Source organism: Egretta garzetta, unplaced genomic scaffold, assembly GCF_000687185.1.
Source record: "Egretta garzetta isolate BGI_Z169 unplaced genomic scaffold, ASM68718v1 scaffold221, whole genome shotgun sequence".
NCBI lineage: Eukaryota > Metazoa > Chordata > Aves > Pelecaniformes > Ardeidae > Egretta > Egretta garzetta.
Window position 1 is genome coordinate 25,261 of NW_009258543.1, and position 12,249 is coordinate 37,509.

The window sequence follows — 12,249 nt, forward strand, 5'->3', positions numbered from 1 at the left end:
AGGGAAAGTTCTCTTTCCAGCTGCAGCACTGAAAAGCATTTCCACCTGGACTCCAGCAGACACATGCAAGAGAGAGATGATAGCATTAGGCAACTGCATCTCATGCTTAAACTCCATCTGCATCACAGAAGAATATCAGTAGGCAGTGTCACATCATGGGTCACTTACACAGCACAACTATAGAAGTTTCAGTAATTTATTTTCTGATATAGCCTCCAACATAAAATACAATTTTTTAATTTTTAAGGCTACACCTAAACTCACATATGAGCCACTACTGACAAATTCCCCTTATCAAAAAAATCTAAACAAAAAGACAATTATTTTGCTAGTATTGTCTCAAAAAAGCAATAGCATCTTTGAAAGGAACTTTATACAAAATTTAGGTTAAAAACCACAATGGAATAGTATTCATATACCTCAATAAGTTGGTAACAATATTTATGATATTATTGCTACTGAAAACCAGTATTGTTTGAGAGCTGTTCTCATTGCAGTCTACAACTGACATCGTTGCATAATTTGGTAATAAATCAATTCATGCCTTTGAAAACCAGATAATTCCCAATTTTCAGGAAACATGAAATGGCGATTTTGCATCTGTAAGGACTAGGAGAGTATCACGTGAAATAACTAGTGCTTGCATTTCTGTTTCTGCTGGTTTCCTATATGCCCATTCAGGCAATTCTCAGAATCAGATTTGGAATATGCAATTCTGCATCATTCCACTTATACCTATGCTCAGTCCAACTGCTAGGGAAGTCTGTGCACTTGCCTGATATCCTCTATAAATAATTCTGACTGTCCGCTGTCCTTCCATAATTCCATAGTTTTATTTCACATCTATCTTCAGCCCTTCCCTTGGTAAGAAGCATCTATGCTGCAAGGAACTAATGCAAAGAAAACACAAAACTGGTCAGGAAGAGCTTTCAATGGACTGAAAATAAACACGACTCAGGATTGTCATCTGCCTCCTCATGTCGTTCCAACTCAGAGGGTACATCTCAAAAATTAGCCTGAAAAAATGTAATAGCTTAAAAATCAGGCTCCCATAAGGTTAAAACCACAAAAGATCCTTAGCATATGGGTCACTTTTACAGATGTTAGGTGATGTTCATAGAATCATTTAAACATGAAGAACCAGCCCTTATATAAGTAACTCCACGCCAAAGGAGCTGGTTTTACCTGCAGCAAGGCTAGTTCTGTATCTTGGTAAAATTAGCCCCTGCTCCTTCTTAGAAACACTACCTCTTTTCTCTCCCAGGCATAACATTTTTAGCTATACAGAACCAAAATTAGAATTTTTGCCTAAATTTGAATACAAAAACCATCTCACCAAGTCCAGACTACAATACACTAAGGGCAATAAGCAACAGCAATATACTAAGGAGCTCCATTTTTCTTCTGTGCAACAGAACTAAACAATTCAAGGAGGCAGGGATAGAAATGTGTTCAAATGCTCTTTCTCCAAGGGAGCATTACCAGCCTCCACGGAGAACATCCATCACTTCGCAGCTTGACCTGCATGATTTGCACCGGCAGTATAAAAAAAAAAAGTGAACAATGTGTCAAATTTTGGAAGTTCTCCTTGCATGAATAACTTTTGAGCAATATCTGTGCTGGTTTGAAGTGAATGTATGCCAGAAAAGCCTATAACTAAAACTAAATTTCAGCCTATATGCATTTGTTCCCATAAAATTCAAAAGACAAAATTCTATTGACTGAGAAGCAACCCTCTTATTAACCGTAAGTTTGTATTTATGATCTGATTCAGAGGAGCTCCTCCCTTCTTTTCTCCTGTTCTCTCTCACCTTTTTAATAACTTCTGTTCTTTTTTATATTTTGCACAATGAGGGAAGAAATAATTACATGCCTCTCTGGAGACAACTGGTCCTTCTCCTCCTCTTGCAAATGGAAACAGCAACTAATTCCCCTGCTACTGTTTACTTGTGGTATGCATCATTCTCCCCTCTGTCAGTTATTCTCAAGAAAGAGTTGGGCAATAAAAGGATTATGTTCTTCCTTTAGACGTTTATGAATACAACATTTTTAGACACTTAAAATTAAGGTTTTCGGTGATTTTTTTTTTTTTTCTTACTTTGAGAAAGATCATTCCAGATCACTGAAGTGACATACTGCAAAGCTTCAGTTTAAGTAGAGCAACTACTTTGGGGGGAGAAAAATATGTCCACACGAATGACATTACTATTCAACTATTTTACTTCAGTCACATACATAGCTATTCTACACTGACTAGTCTCAAATATTCATGCGATCAAATTTTATTGGCATCAACAGTTACGGAAGGTGAATTGCAGAGTCGCATGCAGGAGCATTCATAAAAGCAACATTTTAGAATCACACATGGGAGAGGTCACACAAAGTCTACCACAGTTATTTTATAGAATAAAATCCACTAGGCTTAATTTGTTCCATTAACTTCGATAAGACAGCGTATCGCAGTCTGTTTACTACTTGTACAGGAACAGGAAGAGATCACACTGTCCAGATGTAGTTCTTCAACTCTGTAAATTATCATCAAGGTTTGCCATTTGCATTATTCAGAGCTGCACACATTGCGCTCCTGTCTCATTGAGCAAGTCAGTCTTTGGACTGTAAAAAAATGACAATGGATTTGCAAGGATTTTTGCTTTACAATTCACTAGAACAAGAAACAGTTGTTGACACGTACACTATTTTATTTTAAGGACACAGCAATCACAATGACAGAAACAGAAACCATTACTTTAATACTGTAAGCTTTCCTCTGGAAACTGACTTGCACACAGTTAGATCTGAAAGCACTTTAAACAATATCTTGGGGGAAAACACAGCAAACCTTAAATATATTAACTTCAAACTTTATGTGCTTATCTCCTCTTTTTGGTAGCTGGTGGCATTTAAAGCTCTTCAAAGTCATGGCCACTTGTATTCATTGCTTCAGGGTGCATTACCCTTCCCATGAATAACACAGTACCTGTGGGAAAAGTGGGAAGGGAGGAAGGGAAGGAAAGATATCAGAACCGAAAAGTTGACGTTATAAGATAACAAATATTGATTCTAAGTTCTAGAGCACGTGGTGCACAATTTTAAAGGAACATATGTCTCTGAGAACTTGGTAGCCATGAAAGGCAATGGATCAACAGCGCTAGAGAAGAGGACTTCTTTGTATTCAGAACTGATACAGTACAGAGAACAACAGCGAAATCCTTTGCATTTCAGTGCTCCTCTGCTTATTCTGAAGGCTTGGTTGAAAACCCACCAGAAAAGGTTCACTTTCATTTCAATGGTTCTGACGAAGGCCCGTGAAGTCCTGCCACTGATGTCAAGCGGTTATGACACAGTACTGATTCCTAGGCTGGTGGGCTCTGAAGGTGGCAGCTAACCTTAACTGAAGTGTGAACACCTGATTAGAGTAACCTTCATGATCACTTCTCACCCTCACATGCCTGAACTGCTGGACAATGTTCCTCACAAAATTAGAAGTGAGTCTCAGAAGCCACCACACCAAATCAGTTAACAATTATGAACAGATAGATACTTTGAGTTCACAGATTTACTCCACATTAGAGCATGCAGCCCACAACAAGGAATTCTCCATACAATAACTGCTCCCCTACACTATTTAATCACCATTTCCGTCTTTCCCATTTTATACTTGTCTATCTAACCTGTTTAAGCACAGTAATCAAACATGAGCACTTAAGGTATTCTTAAGGATAAGGGTAATTATCACAGATGTTTTCCAAAAGGTTTCTGACCTTAGATTTCTAGATTAATAACGACCTTTCAGGCTTTAACTGTAGTTGTTGGCAATTCCTCTTTCTACATGCAACATCAAGGCCCATGCAACATTAAGAACTGCCCCAAGGCTACCAAGCTCTACTCTGTTCTGATTTACACTTTTCTTTTGGGGGAAGTTTTTGTATATCAAGTAGGGGAAAGGGTAAATACCCTCCTCCAGACACATTTTTACCTAATTATGTGTCTATAACAGCAAGGATACTCAACTTAGTTTTCATCAAAAAAACCCCCAAACCTTAATATTTGGTATCATGCCTTGCACGCAAGTGACCCTACCTAGCTAGACTGGAAGCATTACTGCAATCTAATAAACATCGATACCCATGATGGGGATCTCAAATACAGAAAAAAAAACCCTGTCAAACTGAACCTACCAGAGTTTGCTTGTGGGACGTGTAAGATACTGCAACACAGACCCATATGATAGCCTGTTTTGTCACCCAGCCACATCATTAAGACAAATTACAAATATGAAACTAAGGTATTACTTAATCATCGCCCATTTTGCTAGCGAGCACTGTTCTCATCCCTTGCCTGCCACAGAACACTTCAAGAGCACAATAGAATTATTCATAGCTGTAATATCTGTCCATTATGCAAATAATTTGGTGCCGGGAACATCTCTCACTGGTCTTACTACAGCCAAGCTCTTAGGGAATGCAATGATTATGGATATTCAGGGCAGTAACACCGTGTTCCCTAAAGAAAAATGGTGAATTTTTCTTCCCCAGGGTTTTTAATCACGTAATTGTGAATATTTTTCAGGGTTATGTCAGATTTTGGTGTCTTACTTGGAGAAACATTAAGGGGATGTAGAAAAGGTCAGTCTTTCAATATTAGGTATTTTAAGACAAATTAAGGAAATTTCATAATACAAGGCCAGTTCATTGACAAAAATATGCAATTTTCTTTTGTACATTGTGAAAAAATGTGGATGAGTCTGCAATATTCTCACCTGTTCTTCTGTTTCTGACCAAAAAGAAAAAGGGATGATCAACTATAACTTGAGGATACAGCACTGCCATTCTGCTAATGGCAATCATTCCTAAAGGAAAAAGAACATAAGCAACTTGTTAAATATCACTGCACATTGTGCTCTTCATGAGAGATACTTGTGAAGCTCATGAGCAGACACTGAAGTCCCGCAGTCTCAGCAGTAAGCACCACCAAGAAATAGCATGAAAAAAATCTAACTGAAAATGTGAGAGACCTACAGAGTAATTGCATGCCTATTTATGCTTTAAGAATGATTAACAATGGAGAGTGGCACAATTTCCCAGGCTGAGGGAGTAGCTTATAAATTTTAAGATCCAGAACCTGAAGAGGAGTTATGACTTCCACTCATTTGTAGAAAAAAAAAGTGCATTACATTAGACAGCACTGCTGACCTGTTTTAAACAGCTCCAAGTCTGCAGCTGATAGTAAAAGGTAATCCTTAATAACTACGGAATATGCAACAACTAAATGGGCTGATCTTGCAGCTTTTAGCTTGAGTCTTTAAATAATGCAGAGGCTAAAAGTAAATTTAACTGGGAATCAGGCAGAATTTGGCTCTTTGTTATTTCTATTTGGAGACACATGGATTTCTCCAGGACATTATTATTATTTCCCAGTGTTTCATTTACTTTTAGATTTTCACTGTACTGTTAATAAAGACTCATGCACGCCAGCAATCTCTGTCCACATTAATGTTACAATTCATCCCAGCTACTGACATTCATGACCAGGAAAGCCGTTCTTCCTTGCCTCACAGACTGGTACAAGTAGAGGCAATTAGAAATCGCTTAATGATGCATTTGTCAACTAATGTAACTTATTTTCAGGAAAAGTGTGTGATAACCAAGTAAACCAACCACCTGGCCTCCTAGCATTAATAGGGGCCAGCTATGTTTTTTGCATTTAGCATTTTCCATCTTGCATCTCTGTACACCAGCTTATTAAAAATGCAATTACAAAAACTCTTAACTCCTAACTATTCTGGATCAAATGCCTCTGACCATCCCAATTAGCAGATCAAAAATTACGAATACTTAAGTTCCGTAAAGAAAATATAAATTGCAGTCTCTACCCTCCTGACAATCAGAAGCAAAATAAGGAAGAGGTTTTCCACAGCGTGCTCAAAATTCTTTGTGAAACACACCATGTTAAAAAAAAAAAATGCTAGCACTTTTCACTTCCAGTATTCTCTTCTGGAAAGCAGTATACTTGCTACGCTGTGTCTTCATGCTACATGCTATTTAGCTTTCCTGGCTGTACAGCAAGTCAGTATTTTTAAAAAAATTAATTAACACAGAATAACCAGACATTTGATTTAGTTCTGCTTTTCAGTCAGGTACCTGAGGCAGCAGCAGCTTCTGATCCTTCCTCATTAACTTCTAGAAATGCCTTGTGAAATGCCTTTGCAAGGTAAAGTTCTTTGTTATCTGGAGAGGAAAAGGAAACATATTCAAGTGGCTCAACAGTAAGATTGAAGTATTTAAAAAAAAAAGAAAAACCAATGCAAACACTGCCAAAACCCCCACCACTAAACTCCACCTTCTATATCAAGTAGGGAAGGCTAAGAGCTTTGTGCATGAGTTGCATTAAAATACCTTCTACCAATAACTTCAATAGCACCATTTACCTCACCTAAATTTGTAGTGTTCTCTTACACTATGGATATTAATATAGCTTGGTACTGGCTAGAGCACCAGCATACCAGACAGAGTAAAAGACAATCCTTGAACACAAGATTTTTAAATGCAACCATTGGGAAAAAAGATTATGAAATAATTTGGCAAACACATATACATAAAGGGTTTTATCTCCACATTAGGTGCAGTATAGACTTCCTCCAAGAAAATTAGATATTTTCTTTCTTCTTGACATTATATTTAAAAAAAGCTGAAGATAAATATTTATTGCAAAACCCAACCATGGAACTATTTTTTTTTCAGTCTTGTTTGTCTTCCATCCTTCTTTGTCAGTATTTTAATTTCAGTTCAAGCCTACTCCTGCTTAAGTCAGTGGATGTTTCATTGCTTTTCTTCAGTGGCTTTGGAATACTCAGCACCTTGCAGGAAGCAAGACATGTAACACCGTTTAATCTGTTTGACTAAGTTTCATCAGAAAGACATAACAAGAATTAGATATACATTTATTGTACCTGCATAAAATCCACAGTAATGACTGTGCACAACTGGCAGTTACGAAAGGAATAAAAACTTTCCCAACAGGGGGATACACAGCCATGAAAATCTAGTCTAACCACCCCAGGGAGACAGCTACGCCACTTTGCCTACCTGATCCTTCACAAAATGTTGAACACCAAAATTCTAGCTGAAGGCTGACCAAGGGGGGGAAAGATTGGGACTATTCATCTAATCATTACCCATTTATTTGGCCTCTCACAACAATAGCCACGAGTTCTAATACTAACACAAGCCAGAACCACAAGAGACAGCAGTTTAAAGCGTCTCTCCCCAGCACATCTCGTTACTGCTACATACGCTCAGAACTGAAGCGAGCCTCCTAGTTCAGCTGCTTAACTTAAATCTCAAAAGCCCCAGATCATTCCCTTTGGGACTGCGTGTAGTAAAACACGTACCACATTGCTAACTAATGTACTAGTTCTAGGCTTCAGTTTTTCAGTCTTCCTGTCTTCCCATCTTGAAAGCAAGGTTAAAGTTTCCACTGTGTTACTTTAAAACACAGGACATGCAGCATCTACTTAATTGGAACGCTAAGTACAATTCTCACAGCTTTTTTTCTCCTTAACTGTAAAGGAAAGGCCAGCTGAAAACGTGTAGCTGCTTTCCAGCACCAACATCACCTTTAAGCCTCAAGCATTACCTGTAAAAAATATATCACAAGCTAACTAAATACTACAATCAAATGTTAGACAGTCATGCCCTAAAGCTTCCATTCCATTATGGACCCATTAATACTCAAGTTTTCAAAAAATGTTTTAGAACAAATGCAAGTGATAATGGACAGATAACTAAGGCACAAAGGGTGACAGATCCATGCACATCAGTAATTCCCGTTGTGCAAGTCTCACATTATGTTTGTGCTGCCTTTGCCAACACGACAGTTAACAGGATTCTTGGTAAGTTTATTGGTCAGTTCTGCAAATTCTACAGTCCGGCTGTATTTTGCTATCCTTCCTTAAGAGCATTTCAAAGCTCTATGAGCATTTGAGCTCTATGGCACATATCAAAAGAAAACAAAAACTTTGCAGCCTTTATATAAAAAGGCTGGTTTGGGGTCCTTACCTTAAATCCAAGTACATTTTTAGGTTTAATAACAAAGAAATGCTCACGTAGCCTAATCACGTATTTTGAACACCTTTTCCTTTTTGTTACAGCACTTAAGCCTGCTCCCATGACCTGCAATATTCACAGCAATACTCCGTATTTTCATCCTGAATGCTTTATTTTGCATACTGTGGTGATGCTTGTGGTACACCGAGGCATATTTCTGGTCAGAACACTGAGCACCTCAGAAGATGGATCTCCATCTGATGAGCTTACAGACCCTAATTCAGACAGCACAAACATTGCTAACGTTTACCATCAGGCATAATAGTAGGCTTACTTGTAAATGTATTCAGGATCTGAGCATTAAAAAAAAAAAACCACAAACCAACAATATTTGGTTAAGTTGACAGGAACACAAGAAGTGCACTGCAGATGAGACCAGTATGTCCAATCAATCTAGCACACTGCTCCAGCTGCAGTATTATTTTTGCTTCAGAAGAAGATACAAGAAGCCTTACAGATGAAAACTACAGCACTACTTAGAAGAAGATCCTCTCACCCAGCACGTGCCTTATACCCTAAACCAAGTTTCTAATCCACAGAATATACAGAATGCTTTTATTCAATGTAGTATAGTTTTGATTGTTCTGAAGCAACTTTATTTTTTTTAATCCTACCAGTCTCATGCCCCCAAGGAATACCCAAAGATGTCTGTGGCTGTTTTCCGTAAGAGAAGTACTTGCTATTTGGTTTCAATTTGTTGCCTTTCACTTCATTGGATATCTTTCTCCTTGGATGGTGAAAAGAACAACTCCACATCCCAATTTATTTTCTCTAGACTCTTCTCTTTATACTGCCACTACCACATCCCTCTCATTCATCTCTCCCTGAAGTGAACAAAACTATTTTCATATGGAAGCGTAATGTTGTCACCTAGTGTTCAGGCATTCTTCTCTTTGCTCTATTTTATGATTGTCAAATCACTGACTGCAATAGTTCAACATCATACACATCTTGTCATTATTATACAGCTTTCCTTTTATGGCTTTCACTGTGGATAAGGTGCTGCTTACCTCAGTATCTACTATCATGTCATTTTTCTTCTCCACTAGTTTCTCTGAATCTGGGTTTTCACAGGAACCAACATGATTCAATGGGTAGCATCTCAAAAAAAGTCCCATGGAGATTTGGTATCAAAGTTTAAGCTTTCTGCAGGACCCTAGCCTAGATACCCATTAATGTGTGGGAGTAATCTGAGGCTGACATCTAATGTACATGACTCCATTAGCACCACATTTCATTTGTCATTACACTCCATATGCTTGCAAACTCCTACTCATAGCTGCCAACTGGTTGCTCTGCAAGTCTCATTTTAAAAAAGCATGCAGGTTTATTGGCTTTTCTAGCTTAGGTTGTCCCAGAAAAATTATACCTAGCTCAGTCAAGACTTTGAAGAACTATTTACTGGCCTGGTGCTCGTTAGCTGCTTAATATCGTGAAAATCAGTCATTAAGATTACTACACTGCTTACTGAAATGCAGGTCACCCTGAGGTTAAAAGCAGTTGCCATTTAAGGCATTACACAACAGTAAGAAATATTATAATCATTTGAAAGGGGAGGAGAATTTTAGTATTGAAATTAGTTCAAGGGTAAGCCCTAAGTGGTGTCAAAATACTCAAATAGCAAGTTTACAGGCTGTGTACATTATCAAATCTCAAATACCAGTTGTTTCAAGATTATTTTGAACACCTGATGGAATCAGGGATGCAAGTAAAGCCTGTCAAAGTCTTTTGTTGAAAGTGAGAGTCAGAATACAGACAACTAGACAGCCAAATAGGAATATCCTCCTACTCACCTGTGTTAATTGACAAAGAACTTAATTTCTGCAAGACAGTAACACTTAATGTGCATCCAGATGAATACTTTCTCTTTGGTTGCTCACAATCCCGACATCCCGGAAGGTAACACTGACTCATCTATTTCCATTTTTCAGATTGAGTGCAAAAAGCAAAAAATTCTAAATATTGAAAACTAAGTCCGTAATCCTGCAATTTGATTTATAGCCACTAAACCCACATAGAATTTCACTGAACTCAACAATCTGTGCCTGGATCTGATTACAGGATTAGGGCCATTGTTGAAATTGCAGAAGGTTTTCCTTGACAATAATCCAAAGGCAAGAGCAACAGGAGAGGGGGGAGGACAGTATTTTTAAATGCAACAGAATCTCTCAAATGTCTCCTTAGTTTTTCTTTTATGATTTGTATCTTCCTAAATTAAAAGTCCAGACAAACATTTTGTTCAAATATCTGCATTTAAGGTTTCATGAAGTGCCAAATTTTCCAGAAGGCTGACAGCAAGATGCATGTAAACTTCTGGCATCAACTTCCCCGTTACCAGACATACTATTCAGGTATTTGCAGACGCGAGCTTTCAACATTTTTCTTCCCGATTTTTTTTCCCCCATCCTCCTCCCTCCCCGTCTTACACTGTGAAAATTAGAAATAGGAGACATATTCTGTATTTTAATCACTTAAAATTTCATCTCCATAGCATCAGTGGGGTTTTCACTAAAGACATTACTTCAAAAAACATTTTCTTATTCTTAATTTACGAATGGCCTTTTCATCACCTGATGGCACACACCCTTTTAAGTGAAAAGCAAGAATGTTGCAGTAAAACTCATTAATTTTCTCCATACACTGCTCTACATTACTGAATAAACAAGTTAATCTTTAAATGGCAGAGGAGTTAATTCAGTCATCCAAAACATGGTATTTTGATTTTGTACAGTACAACTGTCAAAAAAATAAAACTTTAAACAAGTCATTAGTCACACAGATTAAAACACAAGCAAGTTCCAGTCTTGCTGCTAACCTCTCGACTGCAGAGCAGAATTAGTCCCCGATATATTGGTGAATTTTACATGAAATGAAATAAGAGCCAAGCACTGCCTTTGTGGTTCCATCTCCCTGGTGTATTTTCCATTCTCCTCATACTTTTCCTCAAGTAAATACTTTTCTACATAGAGGCTAGAAATTATTAGAAAGCTTACTTTTCTTCAGGGTGGCAGGGAAACTGAAGGTGTTTTGCTTCAGAAAAATGGTATTTTTAAAAAGAAGGATTTTTCATTTATTCAAATTTTTCTCACATTACCTAAGTCCAGCTTTTCCCACAATTTCACTGGAAGAGCGAAAGGCAGCAGAACAGTGGAATAAACTGCATGATATACTATAAAAATATTTCAAACTTCACAAAACTGAAAAGGATATGAAAACCAAATATTTCTGATGTAAATTTCAGAGGAAGGTTCACATTCATTACCACTATTTTGAATAAGCCACAGAGCTGTGATTGCTTCCAGAAACAGACAATTAAGAACAGGTATTTCCCATCAGCTAAGGATCTATCTGGCTGACTGGGAAGTAACCCACAGAGCAGAAACACATACAGGGAGCAGTATATAAGCACAAATTACAAGAACAATGACCGCAATCTCACACCGGAACATGCTTCTAGATAGGCATCAACCGGGTTTGCCAAAATTCAGGTCTAGACAAACCATGCTAAATACACTGCTTGCGTGGCTACTTTTGTTATGCAAAAATGAAACAACTTCTCAAAGATGACTCAACTACTTTTGCACCACCTTCAATATCTTTTAGGAGGTAATAAAAGCATAAATATCCCATTTTCACCTGAATTTCTAAATGTATTGGATATTTCAGCTTCTGAAAATGAAGTGTTGACAACACATTGAAATAGGCAAGCAGCATATGTGACTAAATTGCTTTTATCTCTAAACTCTTTCTTTCCTGTGCTGTTTCTATACAGGAGGTATCTGGGGAGATGACTAATTGTACAACAGCTTAATGTTCTTAATGCTGTGAACAAATAGCCTCTGGAGATAAAAGACGACAACCTCCTTGTTGTGCCAATCCCATTTGCCATCAAGGCACTGAAGCCATATATTGCTCTAAAGTGGATCTGCCTCTTGCGCAGTATTACACTTTCTCTATATTTCTAATGAGACCCAGCTCTGAAATACTCAGAGTGAACTTTCCAAGGTCAAAAACCCCCCACCCAACACATAACCTGATGGATTTCTCCCCTGCCCCAATTGCTCCTACGGGTGAGCACACTCTCACATTATGCAAAAATCCCAAAGGATCAAAAAATTGCTAGCACTTTTTTTTTTCCGCCCCC

General features: G+C 37.9%; 1 protein-coding gene across 1 annotated transcript in view; it reads right to left on the reverse strand.

Annotated features, from left to right (window-relative positions):
• Positions 1 to 1,229: 1,229 nt before the first annotated feature.
• Positions 1,230 to 12,249, reverse strand: part of SERPINI1 (serpin family I member 1) — a 25,600-nt gene continuing 14,580 nt past the window's right edge. The window contains exons 6-8 of the mRNA XM_009647220.2: positions 6,141 to 6,227; positions 4,760 to 4,849; positions 1,230 to 2,977 (exon numbers count right to left, since the gene is read on the reverse strand). Coding sequence (XP_009645515.1) covers positions 2,901 to 2,977; positions 4,760 to 4,849; positions 6,141 to 6,227 — 254 coding nt within the window. The 3' untranslated portion in view covers positions 1,230 to 2,900. The remainder of the gene's footprint in view (positions 2,978 to 4,759; positions 4,850 to 6,140; positions 6,228 to 12,249) is intronic.